The 17,456-nt window shown below is 52.5% G+C and overlaps 1 protein-coding gene across 2 annotated transcripts; it reads right to left on the bottom strand.

Moving 5' to 3' along the window:
* Window positions 1-202: 202 nt before the first annotated feature.
* TFAP2C (transcription factor AP-2 gamma) lies at window positions 203-9,421 on the bottom strand. 2 transcript variants are annotated; one of them, XM_021677807.2, is made up of 7 exons: window positions 9,140-9,421; window positions 7,030-7,515; window positions 6,858-6,909; window positions 5,433-5,649; window positions 4,772-4,890; window positions 2,752-2,896; window positions 203-1,774 (listed from the first exon to the last, which is right to left on the bottom strand). In XM_021677807.2, the coding sequence occupies exons 1-7, from the start codon at window positions 9,185-9,187 to the stop codon at window positions 1,489-1,491; spliced, it is 1,353 nt and encodes a 450-aa protein (XP_021533482.1). In that variant the 5' UTR covers window positions 9,188-9,421; the 3' UTR covers window positions 203-1,488. The 2 variants fall into 2 exon arrangements, with proteins under 2 accessions (XP_021533482.1, XP_021533483.1); XM_021677808.2 differs by having other exon boundaries at window positions 203-1,660.
* Between the last annotated feature and the right edge of the window lie 8,035 nt (window positions 9,422-17,456).

Raw genomic sequence — 17,456 nt, 5'->3', positions numbered from 1 at the left:
CACCGCGGAGGAGCGCAAGGCCCTCCTGCAGCCGAGATGGGACAGCAAATGAAACGAAACTTCAGACCTCCCTCGGCACACAACCTTCCTGCTCAGTCCCATTAACAAAGCCACAGCCGAACCATAAATTAAGCTCTGCCATTACTCCACTCATCTCAGAGACTTAGAAAAAACCAAGTTGTAACCCGACGTTCACGGCTTCTATGGAGAATACTTTTTATTATACAGGTATCGTTATACACAACAATTACTCGGGCAACGTTTACAGCCATTTCCAAAAACCTCCATTTCACCCCCACGCACGGTACCACACACCCATCTTCCGGTCCAGCGTGATGGGAATGAGACACAAAGTTACTGCTTTGTGAACAGAGAGTTTCAATTAAATAGAATCTTCCGCATCAAGAACAGAGCACAGAGCCCAGGATCCTCTTAATTCTTAATACCCTGCGTACATACGAATAAAACCTAATAGAAGTGTTTTAGATTACCCCATCACCTTTAGAAGTTAATATTAAAATCGAATCCCATTTGTCAAAAGTCTTAAGAAGTGCACCCGTATTTACAGACCCCATTAAATTATGCATAAATAAAATCTGTACACTCAACGCACTGTTACTCAACATACAGAGCCTCCTACGGGACTTGGGGCGGGCAGCAGAAACAAAAACAAAGAAACAAAAAAAACGCTTCATGCCTACCCCTTTCAAGTTTACTCGAAACACCAAGATGTGAAATAAATATGCAAATAAAGCTTCAGTACCTTAAAGGAACATGACATTTCAGAGTCTCTCATTTGAAGAGTTAACTCTCCGAATTAAAAAAAAAAAAAAAAGACAAAAAGAAAACACAAGATCATCAGCAGGCTTCATTTCTACAAGTTTCGTAAAACCCAAAGGCCCCCTTTCAACGAGGGGTTTAAGAGTGTCAAATACCACCTATTAAACTAGCTGCTAAGCAGAGAGAATCTTTGCTTCCTACGGTCTGTAGGATTTGATACCTGAAGAAGCCAGATAAATACTTTTAGATAAATATTGAGTGGACACAAAAAGCCAACCATTACCTTAACACTGCAAGTTACTGTCGATCTGAATCGCACCAATCTGACATTTCAACAGCTACCGGTGTGGGTTTTCTCGTGAGCCCCGGGAATTTATTTAAAAGGTTCTAAAACTTGTAGCACCACTTTCAGAGAAAAGAATGGGGTTCAAAAGAATAAAATGAACTTAATGAACAAAGAACCAGCACTTGTCACCTTCCGATCCCTTGTCCAGAGTTAAGGAGACACACTTCAGCGCTAGAGAAAAGAACACTAAGGAATCCGGGAGGGCACGTCAAGATCCAGAAAATGAGTGGAGGCCTTTTTCATGGGAAGGTGGGTCACAAACCGTCCCCCGGCAAGAGGGGTCTCCCAGCCTGTCCAGGTCGAGAATGATCGTGGAGTCCTTTTCCTTTGAGACTCTTCAGCCCTTGGCTCACTCCCATCCTTCATTTTCTGTGCTTCTCCATCTTCTCCAGGGTTTTGCTAGAATCGGCTGGACTCTGGTCTCCGGGGTTCATATAGGATTTGTCTATGACTATCAGGGCCTCTTTGATGTAGTTCTGCAAGGCAGACGCAGCCGCACAGATGGCCTGGCTGCCGAACCCGTGGGTGATCAGGCTGAAATGAGACAAGCAGTTCTGTATGTTCGTCTCCAAGACCGGGGTGGGCCGGTTGTTGCCGTTGGGGGTTCGGTCTTGATTGAGGAGGTCTGTGAATTCTTTACACACCTGCCTGGGAGGACAGTCAACACACACCTGTGAGCTCCATCTAGCTCGCGACAGGGCAAGAGGACAAAGCCAAATCACCCCAAGGAGGACGCCCAGGAGGCCACCAGAGCTTTCAAAAAGAAATAGACTTTGCCACAAATAGTCAACTGCTTCACACTTAGCACCTATTACGCGCCAGGCCCTGAGCTCAACTCTTTCCAAGCACTCCCTTCTTTAATCCTCACGGGCAATTAGAAAAGATAACGGGATTAACCCCAGTCAAAGGGCCAAGGTCACCAGGACTAGTGCAGGAGGTGGGGTCAGGATTCCAGCCCAGGAGGGTACTTAACAATGGATAGACATTTATTTGGTACAGCTCGGTACCCAGACACCAATTTCTTCTCCCCCAAAACTCACTGTTTATACAGGCTAGGTCACTCTGCTTCCTTTTGCCCCGTTTCCCGACTGGACGACTTCCGCCTCGTTTACCATAATTTTAAAAACTAATTTACTGTTGGCTTCCACGAGAAATCCTGCAGCTGCATTAAGCAGGGCTTGAGACACTTAGCTTGCCCACGTGTCTCCTACAAATCCAACCCAATCGTTACATTTAAAAAACCAAAAATGTCTTTTCAGGAGGCAGAAGGCACCCACAATCTTGACTGGATGTGACCAAAGTGTTTCCAACACATTTTTGTAAGATAAGGAGACACAATAATGAAAGGGTAGTTGAACTATTCTGAGCTGCCTAACTGAGCAGCTCCAAAAAACACTCACTACTGAGCAATACATTCATTTTACTTCTTCTTCTAAGTCCTACCCAAGAGTCCATCTATCTGCCTTGTCAAAGAACGTCCCCTGGCCAGCTCCTTTTGCTCCACACCTTTGTTTACCGAGCCTTTCTTTCTTGAGCACCAGGGACTGTTACTGGGCACCCCTCCACCCCCCAAGTTCAAGATCAGTAGTAACACCCAGCCACCAAATTCAAGTCTGGATACTCACTGGGCAGCCAGGAGCATGTTCTTCCTAGCTGTCATCTCATTCCGCCCTCCAAGATGAGGTCTCGTTAGATATTCCGCCACCGGTTTACTAGGAAATTCTGCTTCACAGACATAGGCAAAGTCCCGAGCCAAATGAACAGCCTCACCTAAAATAATCAGCAGTGACAAGAGACTTAGAAGGCCCGCAGTCACTTCCCGCAAACCTCCCTCTCCTCTTTTTCTAACCCTTTTTCTAGGCCCGCAGTCACTTGGCACTTTAAAATGAAATCACCCACAAGGAAAACAATTCAGCGGGCAAGTGGCACTTCCTGGGTACTTTCGGTGGGCTCGTTCCCCTGGGAATAGAGCAGGAAAACACACGGCGTGTGGAAAAACTGACTGACATTCTTCACTGCCCTGGAATAACGCGAACCCGTCTTGGACCCCGACTTAAGATTCTCTGAGACACATCCGTGCTTTCTCTCGATAAAAAAAGTTATCACTGTGGAGAAGTAGGGAAATTTAAAGATGAGCACGTTGCACAAAAGTCAACTGGTCACTTCTCTTTATGAAACCGTGACCAAGTCTTTGACGGAGAACCTTCTTTTTAAACCAGGGGTGCCCCATGACGGAAGGAGGCAGGGCTCAGGGATGTTTCTTTTCACAAAGAAAGGCAGGGCTGGGTTTCCACTGGAAATGTTAATGTGAAGAGCCCAACTACCAGCCTGGACTACCCACGCTCTTTTGTCCAAATCACTCGGGGATCAGAGGGAGAGAAAACCAACGGGACTCATTTCTGACCAGAGATACCCGGGCCTGGCTCCACAGTGTCAAGGCTGGCCAGAGCTTTCCAGAAACCCAGAGAGTGGCACCCCACCCCCACCCCGTCTCCTCCACTTGCCTCCCCAGACTTACTAAATCAGAATCTGAGAACCATTGTTCTGGCACACACTTTCTTATTCAAGCACCTCAGCCTGGCTAGTAAGAAAACCTCGAGGAGCCACATTTATGCGCCACGCACGCAGAACCCACCATTCTCCATGCAGGACAGCTGTGCTCCAACAGGCAGCTAACTAACAGGCAGCTCCTTTCTCCTTGCCCTGACCTCCAAAGACACTTGTAAAAAGGTAGAGCCGGGCTCTGCCAAGTCCCTTTCAGCGTACAGGAGCGCCATTAGACCAGGGACAGAAAGTGTTCAAAAGACTGCCTGGCCACCAGGCGACCACCCCTCATTGGCTCCCCCAGCCCTGAGCGGAGCCCAGCGCCCTGCTGATTGGGCGAGGGGGCTGCTCCGGCCTTCAGGATCAGCCCCTCCGCGCTCCACTCCATTTTCCCGTACACAGCAACAATGAGCTGGTTTTTGAAAAAAAATTATTTCACTTTTCCCTTAACCGCCACCGCCCCCCGCCCAGCCCCCACTTATTTTTAAAGGCTGTAATTGCATTCTTGGCTCCCTTCCAGATTGGGGGTACAGGCCCATTCAATACACTAAAATGTTACATCCTACGATTTTAGGACTGGGGAGAGGGGCCCCACTAATTTTTTTCTTCTTGCGGGAAATGAACAAAGGGCTTGTGAATTGGGTTAATCCCACCGTCTACAAGGGCTTTTCTCTTCACTGACCACAATCCTGATATTGCACAGCTACCCAAGCTGGAATCGGTGCTTCTTCCCACCCAATACCACAACCAGCTTTTTAAAAGTGTGCCAGGTGATCGATGCCATCTTTCAAAAACTGGTTCACTTGGAGGAAATGTCCCAACACCCTAACGGTGAGAGTTCTTAGGTCAGGGAAACCAATTTCTTTTACACAGTGATTTTTCTGGAGAACCCAGAAAAGGACACTTAAGCAGTCAGGGATTTAAGTGTTAACACATTGGATAAAATTACTGTGATTCACTGCAATGAACTCATGACAACTCATCTTCATCTGTTTGTGACAGAGCCGTTTTTAGGCTTTCCTTCAGGGATTAAAGACACAGATGACAGACGACACAGCGCAAACTAAAAACACCATAAAACAAAAACAAAACTCCACTGACCTTCTACTAAGGACGTCAGGAGAGTGACGTGCGCAGCTTTCCGTCTCCCGGCTGGCAGATTCAACCCGATCTTGTCCAACTTCTCCCGCAAGGACCGGCCTCCATTTTTAGATTTGGCTCTGGGTACAAGAAAGTGAACTGTAGCTATTCTCAAAACACCACACTTTAAAATTCTAAATTCCTACACTGCTGCGATCAAAACGGAAATCTGTCAGAGTATCTACATTATGTGGATCATAATCAAGTGATACAGTGTAATTAATGCTCTTTCTTACCATCACCAACATTTTTTTTTCCAATCACAGAACATTGCAAATTGTGCTGGAGTGGATAAAATTACATGTATAAAAACTGTAGCAGCCCCCCAAGCCCTCTGGGGCAACAAAACCCATGGAGCATCCCCCCCCCAACAGGATGCCACCACTTCATACATGGAATCAAATCCTAACCAAATGACAATTTGTGAGCGCTGTTTTAGCACTTTCTTCTACATCTGGCACTTTCTAAAAGAGAAGGAATGTACTAAAACTCTAAGCCGATTAGAATTCAGTGTTAAGTATAAAAGTTACATAAATGTTAAAAATACCTCCTTGGTTCTTTTATGTTATTCACCTTCCAACCACCCAACCACCAACCACCGTGGCTGTGTGTCCCCATGTACCTTCTGAGAACACCTCCCAGTAATGAGGCATTTAAGCATTCAGGCGGGGACAATCGCCTCTGGACTTCAGCAACTGTCACTTTGTATTTAGAGGTGGAGCTGAGGAGGGACAATCTTCCAGGGACCGAGCAGAACACCTCGCTGGGATTCATCACAGCCCCCACCAGCTCCTTCTGACAAGGGAGACTCAGGGGGTTCTTGGTCATTGAAATAGGACCTGTGAATGAAGATCACAAGTGACAGTCCCGAGAGCTGCACTTAGGAAAAAGGGACCTTTTCAAACCACTCACCAAAGCCAAAAGAGCTCTGTAAGCAAACAACGCTGCATGTTAAGACTATGTAAATTGCAAGCAGATTTTTTTTTAAGTCATATTCTTCAAAGATAATCGAATCTGAAATTCACAAGTTAACACCTTAACAAAGCTAATTAGTCACGACCCCGAGCATGGAGGGTTTTCGTTTTGGAGCCACTGTTAAAATCTGTTTAATTAGAACATTTGTTTTCAAAAGACTACTTCAGTCCTAAATAAATGGCGATTTCTTTTTTTCTTCCTCACTCCACAAACAACCAAAATCACCGGACACATTTAGATCCTTTGCTGACAACTTTCAGTGTAACTGATCACGGTAAATTTAAAAATACAAACAAACCCGTTCTGTTACAAGTTTCCTGGGAAATCCAATTTATTTTCTGAGTTTTTCGTCAAAAACCATTTCCCAACTGATTTCGAGCAGTTTAACTTCCAGTAGCTGAGTAACTACCCTTCATCTAGGAGGACTACTCCATCTCCAAAACAGCCGGACTGGTAATCCTGTCAGTACACCGACTTAATTTCGTCAAGACACTCCCATAGTGATCCAATTTTCCAGTCCCCTCCCCCACTACCCTCCATAAACCCGAGCTCTGGCACATCATCCCACCCTGGTCCTTTTAAAACTGTGTATTTGGTAGGCCGAACTGTTTCAAAACCTTTTCTTGCAGGTCAGGATTAAGGATCCTCAGCAGATGCACATTTGAAATGGAAAACAGAATCACATCCACTCATTCAACAATTATCACAGAATCGACCACCCAACTAAGGTGTGTGGTGTGTTTTCTTCCAAATTAAATCACAGCGTTAACTCACTCTGGAAGACACACTGTAAAAACACCATCCAATTCAAGGGATCATATTCCCCAGGAGAACGCTATGGAGTAACAAATCCTGATTAATCTCTTAATCGAGGCAGCTCCTAAGAGTTTTACTACCATTCTTTCTCATTTAGTTTGGAAAGAGATCTCTTCTTACTCGGAAAAACCTACCTTCCCCCAGCCCCGGTCAGTCCCTTCCCCAGCACAAATGTCCCAAGCCAGACACCAAATGCCCCCACCTTGCCAGGTCATGCGCAATCGGGGGAGGAGAGAAATTTGCTCTCACTACCTACCTTTGCGAATAACAGTCTGATCGTGCAGAAGCAGGTGCTGGTCGTCAACATTCTAGGGAAGAAACGACAAAGTTTCCCTTAAGTTCGGGGGAGCGTGAGGCGGGTGGGGGCAGGAGAAGCTGGGGGGCGAACAGGTCTGGGCAGGAGGGGCAAGAGCCGAGGCGCCTCTCACCTGCACCTCCTCCATCTGGTGGGCCATGTCGTGGAGCCCCAGGTTCTCAGCCAGGCCCGCGGCATCCAGGGCGTGCGCGTGGGGCAAGAGCAGGTCCGAGCGGCGGTAGGCATCCCTGCGGGCGCTCATGGCACCACCCTCCAGCCCGGAGAGGTGGGGTAGCAGGCCGGCCGGGCGCCCGTGGTGCGAGGGCAGGCCAGCCCCCTCCTGGCTCTGGCGGCCCGGCCAGGCCTGCTGCTGGCTGCCGGTGGGCGCTGGCTGGTGCAAGGGGTTGATGGCAGCGGCGTAAGCTTCTCCCAGATGCGAGTAGGGGTCGGCCGACTGCGAGTAGGCCAGCTGCTGGTAGGGCGGTGGAAAGTAGGGTGGTGGCTGGTATTCGGCGACTCCAGTATGGGAGAGGGGCGGCGCGGGGCTGTAGAGGTGCTGCCCGGCGGAGGAGAGGTGGGGGAGGCGCGGGTTCCCATTGCTGCTCGCGTCGTGGCGATCCTGGGAGAGAGAAGTAGAGAGAGACCCCGCTGGTACGAAACCCCGCCACTGCGAACTGGCCGCCGCCACTACGCTGAGGGGCGAGCCCCCAGGGGACCCAACGCACCAGCCCGGACCCAACCCGCGGGGCCTGCCCTCCAGCCAGAGGGCACCCGGAGGCAAAGTGCCCCGGGGGATTCGTTGCAAAACCCGAGGCCACGGAGTAAAGAGAGACTTCGAAAAACCTGGAGGAACGCGGCCTCAAAGCCCGGCGGCGAAGGCCTGGGCCCTGCGACACCCGAGGCGCTCTGAAGCGCCAAGTCCGAATCCCAGGCCTTGGGCCAGGAGAAGCCGAGATCCGGGCCCGGCGAGGAAGTCGGCATGCGGCGAGCACGGTGCGCAGTACGCTCGCTCACTAGCCCGCACATGGCGGCGCCCGACCAAAGAACCGGGGGAAGCTGCGAGCGCGGATAAAGCGCACAAAGCGGGAAGTGCGCGTCTTCCCCGCCCCAGGGACCCTCCCCTTCCACGCCCTCAGGACAAAGACCTCCGGGTGAATGACGCTCCCTAGCAGGCCAGCCACCCAGCGCCGCCCGAGGAGCTCGGGAAGGAACGCACCGCAGCGGGGGCTGCCCTGCCTGCTAGCAGCTTCCCGACCAAGAGGGAATAGCAGGTGAGGCCGCCCTGCCCGGCCACGGTCAGTGTCCCCACAAATCGGGGCACAGGGGGAGAATTAAGGACCCCGAATATTGGGCAACCTTGCCTGCGCACGTCCCTCGCCCCAAGGCTATCCTACTGAATTCTTAAAGGACTTGTCTCCCTGGGTTCGAGGGGTCACAGGGGGAGCGGGGAGCCGGGAGAAACATGGCACTGTCGCCCCCTAGTGGAAGTGCCCGGGCCTGCCGACAGGGGCAGCCCCTTGAGGTCCCGCGGGCGCGCAGCCCTCCCGCGGCCCCCCAGGCCCGGCTCCGCTCCGCCAGCGCCATGGCGCACACCGCCCGCCGCCCGCGTCTTCCTCTTCCCGCTCGCCGCCTCCCTCCCTCCCACTCTCCGAAACTCTAGCTCAACCTGTCCGACTGGCTGGAGCACTCCCGAGCGCTTACGGCCCCATCTGGCCTCAGGGCCCCCCCACCAGCACTCCCCAGCCCCCACTTCTCTTAAAAGCCAAACTTCTGTTGTTTTCTTGTTTCCCCGAGGAGTTAGCGGGGCAGGTGACAAGCCCGCCTCGGAGGAGACTCTGCAAAGGTGTCGCCGGCAGGTCGCCTCGTCTGACCCTTTGGACGGAGATACGCTGCGTAAAAGCCACGTCTAAGGGTTGTAGACGAGACGCTCTTCCGAGAAAAAGGGAAGAAGGGCTGGTTTGCTTCGCGAGAGACCGACCGGTAAGCTCTGCGGGTGGGATCTGCCATTCCCTCTCCAGGCCCTGTTCCCGAGGGTGGATGTTTAGGAAAAGGCCCGATTCAGGAAGAGAGCCCCGGAGAAACGGACTAGGGGGCGTCCGGAAAAGTGGACCCCGTCCCATCGAGGGGCAGAGGCTGGTGCCTGCTCGCTGCTCCCGCTCCCTCGACCCGACCTGGGTCCAGCGGCCCCCGCCTCCCGGGCTGTCCTCGGGCGGGGCCAGACTGCGCCCCTGCGCCCAGCTCACCTCGCAGTCCTCTTCATACTTGACATTATCGGTTATTTTCCACAACATGGCGTCCGGCGTCCCCCAAAACGGGCGCCAGTTAAATCCAGGCTCCCCCCACCCCCCGAGCGGTAAATCCAAAATGGGGGTCACGGTGGCTAGGCGTCTGCCGCCGCCCCCGCCACGAGAGGGCCTCGCTGTCCCGGTCACTGGACGCGCATCGGCGGCTCTGCGAGCATAGATGCTGCCGCCGCGCGTGTACAAGCCGCTGCCGGGGACCCGGGAAGCCGCACCCGTACTGTGTGTCCCGGCAATAGCCGGGGGACCCGGGCGCCTTAATGAGAAGGAAATTATCATAACTCCTCCCCGGGGGCCGGCACCAAGGCCCAGGCGCCGGGCGGGGCAGCCCCCAGCCAGTCCCAGCCTAGCTCCGCCCTGCACCCCTGCGGGGCGCCGCGCCGAGAACCACGCTGCGGGGGGCGCGGAGAGGAGGCGAGTCTGCGGCACCTCTCTGACAGCCGCTGACCTGCTAGGTCGGGGTCCCCCTCGCGCCTTCCATCAGTCATCCCCAACATGCACACATCTTGAGGTTGGCAGAGCTGGGGCCCGGGATCCAAATACCTAAGACCCCCCCCCATCTTTTTTCCCCAACGCGCCTTACCCCATCCTCCAGAAGACGTTGTCACCTGCACTTAAGAGACCCCGCGTCCGGGTATCTTAACAGCTGGGGTCCCCCTTATCTCCTAAAATGTCCACCCCACGGAGACTTAAGGTTTGGGCTGGGATCTTGCAGCCGGAGCCCCAATCCCTCCGAGAGACGCCTCCCCTTCCCTCCCTCTCCGTGGTCATAGCGCCAGCCCATTCCTCCGAGGGGTTGGAGGAGGGAAGGCCTTCAGGGGAAGTCGGCCCGGAGCGCCCCGGAGCGGGCGGGCCTCCACCAGCCGCGAAGTCTGGACAACGGCGTCTGGCCGCCATCGCCCCAAGCTGCATCTCCGCCGCTGACTGCGGCTGGGGGTCACCCGCGCGCCCTCACCCAGCCCTGCCCAGCCCTGCCCAGCCCTGCCCAGCGCCGGCTCGGCAGCTGCCTCCGACGGGCCAGGCACTCAGAAGCTTCAACTCACCCGGGAAAAGAGGTGCGGGGCCGAATACAACAACCCAAGCGCCACGCGCGGGGGAAGGGAGAAGAGGGAGGGGCCGGAGAGGGACCCCGCGGGAGGGGTGAGTACCCCCGTTCTGAGGACGCAGGCTGAAAACGAAACTTACACAGAAATGCGGCCTCTAGCCCCAATATTTATTTGCCACCCAAACTTGAATGCAATGTGCAATATTAAAAAAATTTTAAAGAAACGAAATCCATTGGCCCAATTACTGTAATTGACCTTTTTCACTGCAAGGGGAAAGTCGCTAATTTTCAAGGGCGAATTTTACTGGGACGTCCCATCTGATTCCTGGATCTGAATTTAAACATTCTGAGAGAATTGGAGAAGGGGACTATTTCGATCTGATTCCGAAACCGATTATGCAGTAATTAATACCCATCGGTGCAGTGCTCCGGGCCTGGAGTGGACGCTACTCCCCATCTACAGAATGATTTGCACACACCACCTTCCTGCTCCTTCTCGGGTTTGTTTGAGCTTTGGCATTTCTTTAGAGCCAGATGGGCCTAAAATAGAATAACTGAAATAAAAATGGGCGTCCTCCAAGTGAAACGTCCTCTCTTGCCTTAGAGTAGACAGACCCGAGGTGATAGTCCTACCAAATGTGAGAACAAAACCTGGAAGTGAAACCACTGGAGGCTTTTCGGGGCTTTGCACTAAAAGTACAAAGGACAGTGCACACACTACCCCGGACACCTCGCTTCCAAAACACCGAGGCCTGGAGTAAAACAACCGAAAAAGCAGCGTTCCTGGTATTCGGGGGTTGGGGGAGGGGTGGGACGGGGGGCCCCTGTGCCACGCAGGAATCGGACACGGGCACAGCAGGACGTGGAAGGTTGGGGTCCCAGGCACTCCCGAGAGGGAAGCTGCGCGCCTCCTTCGGGCACTCCAGACTCCCAGAGCGGTGACGCGGAGGCTCTCCTCCACGCAGGGCCTTCTAGACCCGGGTTTGACTCAAAGACCCCGCCTCGGGTGCAACTTGAACAAGTGGTCTCGTCCACGCGGGCAACTTTTCCCCCAGGCAGGTTTGGAACCTGGGCAGGGCAGAAACGGGCCAACCCCCCACCCCAGGCCCCGGCTTTCATTCCTTCCCGCAGCAGCTGTGGCCGAAGCAACCCGTAGGGACAGAGATGCCTCCCAGCCCAGGGACAGAGCCCCTGAGGGACTGCGCGCCTCCGTTCGGGGACCCCCGGGGACCTAGATGTTTCCGAACCGCTTGGCAAGGGCCATTCATTCCCCAGGCAGCGCCCGGGTCACCGGCGCTGCCCCCTCTCCCAGGGGCATGCGTTCAAGGCAGAGCGCGGCTTCCGCGCCCCGGATGGAAGGCGGCGCAAACAAATCCTCAATCTTCCCGGCCCTGGAGACCCTGCCCAAACACGCGCACCCTCGGCTCGGGGCGGGAACCCCGGCACGCGCGCGCCCGGGTCGGCGTGCTGGAAGCCTCGGTCCTTCCTTGAGCTCTACTTTGCTTCTTCTCTCTGCGGAAAGCAGGGAACGAATGGCTCCCGCACCCAGGACGGACCTCCCTCCAAAGCCCCCACCCCTCGCCGCGGGAAGACCCGGGCCTGCGTGGCCGGGCCCCTGGGCAGCCACCGCTCCCGGAAGGGTGCCCCCTCAGGACCCTCCGAGGCTTCGCAGCCGCTTAACTGTAAACAGAACTAGGGGATCCCGGGGGTGAGCCTCGCAGAACGCCACGCAAAATCGGGGGTATGGGGATAGAGGGTTGTCAGCTACTCCCCTCTGTCGCCCCCTAGGGAGGCTGCGCTCACACGCGCTTGAAGCCCGGACCCGAGCCCCCAGCCCGCTCGGATGGCCCAAGAAACCCGAGTCGGGAGACGCGGAGGCGTCTGCGTAGATGCGCAGGCGGGAGTCCGCCGCCGCCGTCGCCGCCTCCAACTTCCCACCCCCGCAAACCAGGGAAGGCGGCGGGGCAGGTAGAGCTGGATTGGGGTTGGCCTGAGACTTTTCCCGCCCCAGGGAGGGGGCGCCTGAGCTGCAGGTGGAGGCCCCAGAGCGCCCTCGAGGACGCCGCGCTGCGCGCAAGGTGTCTGTCCCGCCCCTTGGAGCAGCGTGAGCTCCCGCAGAGACCGCGGTGAAGTGGCCATCCGGGTTAAGCAGAGCGGAAAAGCCGGGGCCTGCAGCAATCGAGGAGCGTGCCCCTTCACACACCCTACCCTCTATTCCACAACCTCCGTTCGCGGCACCGTCACCCCACTGGACAGACACACTTGGCACCAAAGAGTATCCCCAACTGTCTAAGCCCACTAAAGGGGCACGCCCTGGGGCGCCACATGCATCATTTCACAGCCACTCCAAAATAACAGCAATAATATAAAAATAGCAGGTTGTTTGGATAGTGCGCAAAGCGCCCGCCGCACACACATAGAGGCTTCTTACTTAACCCAGGGTCCAGCCCAACTCCATTTACTGCTCACTTTTAAGCGCACGGCTACAGGCCGGGTGCTTGAAGGGAGGGGCTTCGCGGCCTGTAGCCCTTCCTCGAAAAATCTGCTTTTTACAAATGGACAGAGAGTCGCGGAGCTGAGGGAGCCTGCAGGACCCAAGCTCCGGGGAGGGCCCGGGCCCATCTCTGTCCCGGGTCTAGTCCGGGCGCTCATTTGGAAGAGCGCTCGCCCAGCGCAGAGTTCGTGGGTATAGTCTCTAACTTGACAACCACAACCCCACTTCTCAGCAGGCGAAGGTGAATTTTTGGTCGTCCAACTACCTCAAAGCCACAAACATGCCTGCTATTCGAGGCCACCTCCCTAGCGGCTCTCTTGGAGACCTGTTAGAGACAAGCCTGGCTCTCGCCGCCCCCCCCCCCCGCCCCGCCGCCGCCCCGGGGGACCGCCGCCCTCCAGAGGCCACGCTTGGCTGCAGAGTGCCTGTCACTTCCCCACTATATCCCAGGGCCCACCCGTGCGCAGCCTAACCGCTCCGAGCGCAAGCAGGAGGACCAAGGCTCCAGCCCAGCGTCCCCGGAGGCCTTCTCCGCTCAGCGTCCTGGAACACCATACACCTCCAGGCCAACTAAGCCCCGCGGCCTTAACGCATTTCTCTGATCGCCTCCAGGCGACGAGGAGACCCACTGGGGCCAGGGGCCGGGCGACGCGGACTCGGCTTCCGGCTCCAGGAGTGGGCAGCGCCCGGGAGCCACCCTGCGCCCCCACGCGCGCCCTCCCCACCCAGCGGGCATCCTCCCGCATGCCTCTCCTCCCTGCCGGTCTGCCCTCCACCCAACACCTCTCTTCTCACCCTTAGGAGCTGGAAATTCATGTCGCCAGCTCTTCAACCTCTGTGAGTTGAGGATTTTAAGAATGGGAGCAACGCTGGAAGAGATCCCCAAGGGCCGAGTCGTGTGCGGATAAGCGCTCCGAGGTTTATTTAATTAACGGAAGGGGGAAGTGCAGGGGGGTGGGGGGGGCTCAATTCACAGCCAAAACCGGCTATCGCGATTGGAAGACACACCTGAAAGGTCGTCGTTACTCCTCCCCTGCCCTCCTCCCCTTGGAAACTATAAACTCGCCAATTGAAAAGGGTCTTCCCTGGCGTTTTGAATGATCTTTACGCCTGTATGACAAGCAGTACGCACGAGGACGGCTTCCATCACGAAATTCTCTTCAACCTCGTCTACAGCTTGCGGGCAAAGGACATTTTAAATCTATTTGGTCTCCAAAGCTAGATCTATTAACATTTCTGTGAATTCTCAGCCGTCATTTCTAGCTCTGATCAGACTTGAGGCACCTCACAGGTTTCCAGGTCCAGCTAAAACTGAACCAAGGCGCAGTGAATTCCCTGGGGGAGAAGGAGGTGGATGGATTTGGGGCGTCTTCCTTAAGTGCCAGAGAAACTTGCCTGCACCTTGGTTATCACCGCTCTTTGCCTTAAGAACAGAGGTGAAGTGCTGTTGTTTACAAAAACAAACAAAACCCCCCAAAACAAAAAAGCGAAAAACACAACAGCAGAGAGCCCAGTAAAATGCAGTTTTCTTAAGGAAGACTGTCAGCACAGAAATAAATGCCATTTGTTGGCTGTATCTTCAGTTTGAACCTCCTGGGGCCCGCTGAGATCACCCAGACCAGCAGGAGAAGTTGGATATGCTCAGCAATGGTCCCTCCTTCCCCGGGTCCTTGATGGTTTTTACACAGAACCTGCCCAGGCAACCCAAAGTGCTTTTTTTCCCCAGGGAGGTGAGTTGAAAACTTATCCAAGATTCCTTTACATATGCCTTTAGAAGAGAAAGAAGGGGGAGAAAAAGGCAGAAAAACTGCAGGTTTCAACCCCACCTACTGGTAAACGCTTTCAGTTTCTCTGTTTCTCTGTCTTCAGTTTCTCTGTTAAAAAAAAAGGCACGTTTTTTTAAGTGCACCAAGAGATTTTCATGCTAGAACCATCCATAGAGGGAAATGTACATTTTTACATTTCTCAAAACAAAAACGGATACAGGCACAACCACAATTTAGTGTAAAGCGGTTTAAACATGGTTTCTTAGCCACCACCAATTTGGGCAAAAATAGAATACAAAACTACAGGGAAACTGAGCTTGGTTGAAGATATAACTAGGATTTTGATCGTTAATATTCTTCTATTCTAGGATCAACACATGCTGTGCTTTTTGATCCTGTTATAGGAATAGCTACAAGGGCCACAGGCCACACAGTTTTGGGGTGGCCACACCCAGGCAATAGAATGGGGCTGGGGGGAGGGGTGTGGAGAGAAAACTGACTTTACTTCCTTATGGTTGGGGTTTTGTTTTCCTTTGGGAAGGGGATTGCAATTAATGTGTCTTGCTTTAATTTTTTTTTAAGTTTTTATTTTAGTAATCTCTACACCCAGCGAGGGGCTCGAACTCATGACCCCAAGATCAAGAGTTGCTCACACCTCCAACAGAGCCAGCCAGGCGCCCCTTGTTTGTTTGTTTTTGTTTTTGTTTTTTTAATGAACACACTAATCACCGTTAACATCTTGAGTTTATTTCAGAATTTCATTCAGAGAGGAAGATTTGTATGTTGTTGTTGTATGTTTCTGGTCCTCTGTGTCTTAGTTTCATAATTTAAAAATACAATAGCCACTGTTAACATCCAAATGTAATGTTTGACTCCAGAACCTGGAGCACCTCGTACTGTCACAATTCATAGTTATGAAAACCTGGCACCGGGGCAAGCTTTCAACCTCCCCACGGTCTTTCCTCTGGTGGGGTCTTCAGGGAAGCTGGAGTGGGACCCCTTTTGGAGAGCTCTCAGCTTCCCCAGCAGCCCCGTGGGTCCTTTTGCCTTTGCCCACTCCTTTCAATCCCACAAGCCGGGCTGCAATATCTTCCGTTTACCCCCGGCATCTTCCTCACGTGGCACACAAACGTTGGTTTCCCTGGACCTGCTCCCAGGCTCCAGAGTTCTGCGTGTAAGAACTCATTTCGGTGGGGCCTTCGGCCCAAAAACAACAACAACGTTTAAAAAGCCAAAATGGCACCATGGCAACCCAGGGATTCAGAGGGGAAACCCTAGCCAGCAAAAATCAACACAAAATTAAAAGCAGAACCTAAAAGAAAGAAAAGATATGATTCCTTAGATCCACTCTATACTATAAAATAAATACCGGTCTCCAACCCTTTTGAATACCAGGCACACCAACCAAAAAAATTGTAAAGACTAATACCTCTATATATACATTTTCCTCACCTGAACAAAATCTTTAGCCTCCAAAACTAATAATTAGAAATGTCTTGTACCAACATTTCCTTTTTCTAAGAAGCTTAGATATGCTCAAAGAAGATTCAGAACACGACCCTGCCCTAGTTTATCCTATTAGGCAATAATGAGTGTTTATTTTGCTGGAAGATGTTTCTGCTGCTGCATAAGCAAACCAGTTACAACCAAGTCCAGTTGCATTTATTTGTCAGTTGGAAAGTTATAAAGCATCAGAATCTGGGACAGAGCACAGAGCAGTGATTCCCAAAGGGAAGTCCATGTCCAGGAGAATCTGTAATACCTGTGTGAAAACTCTCAATTCTCAGGGGCCACCCCAGCCAGACTCACTGAATCTAGAGGTCCAGGGGTAGAGCCAACAACCTCTGTTGTGGCAAACCCTCCAGGGCATTCTGGTACACGCTGAAGTCGGAGACCCACTGGCATAAATGATTCCTAAGAAAACAAGTGTGAAATCATTTCCTCCCTTGTTCGTATGTGAGACTCTGAAACTGTGTATAATGAATCAAACTTGCATGTTCCCAAACCATAACCGTGTAAATTGGATTCCTCTATCCATCTCCAGGGTCTAGGTCACATGAACTCTTTTTGTACTGAAAGGTTGTTCTTTAGTCTTATCACAGATTTGTCTTTTAAACAAACAATATACCCTACTCAAAACCATTCACTTATTTTTTTTTTAAGATTTTATTTATTTGTCAGAGAGAGAGGGAGAGTACCAGCAGGGGGGAGAGGCAGAGGGAGAGGGAGAAGCAGGCTCCCCGCTGAACGAGGAGCCCGACACAGGACTCCATCCCAGGACCCTGGGATCATGACCTGAGCCACCCAAGCATCACGCAAAACCACTCATTTAGATTTTGATTTTGTTTTGTTTTAAAGAAACAAGTCTTTCATTCATGTGTACATGTCATAAAAATTCAATCATTTGTATAGACTTGGAGGAAAGGTGAAGAGGAGGCAAGGAAGTTTAAGTCTTTTAAACTTTTAAATATGAACTTATAAAAAAAGCATCTGATGGCTTCTCCCTGTCTATGTCCCTTCCCCCACCCAAAGGATTAGATTATAAATCCAATTTTTAATTATATCCAGAAAACACTGAGGCCCCAAAAGAGGTGATTGATTACCAGAAACCAAGTCTTCCCCAGCCCCATCCCATCCAAATACCCAAGTCATCTGTTTCTTCTTTTGGACCCCCCATCATTCAGACAGGTCCGAAACCACAGGTTCCCCTCACCTGGACCAGCTGGCTGCCCCTATGAATCTTGGTGACCCCCAAAAGTAGGGCAAGTCAGTTTACTTGCAAGGTCAGTAACAGGAGGGTAATGACCAGGGTTGGAACCAGGGTGAGGGAGCAAAATTTAAGACACCAAAAAACTCAGTAATCAAGACAACATTTTAATGCAGGATTAAAAAAAAAAAATCAAAGGAGCACAAATAAATCCTTGATGAACAAAATACTGAAATTGTAAATGAAGA

The sequence above is a fragment of the Neomonachus schauinslandi genome, chromosome 10 (genome assembly GCF_002201575.2).
Source record: "Neomonachus schauinslandi chromosome 10, ASM220157v2, whole genome shotgun sequence".
Lineage (NCBI taxonomy): Eukaryota > Metazoa > Chordata > Mammalia > Carnivora > Phocidae > Neomonachus > Neomonachus schauinslandi.
This window is presented reverse-complemented; position numbering and strand designations above follow the sequence as displayed.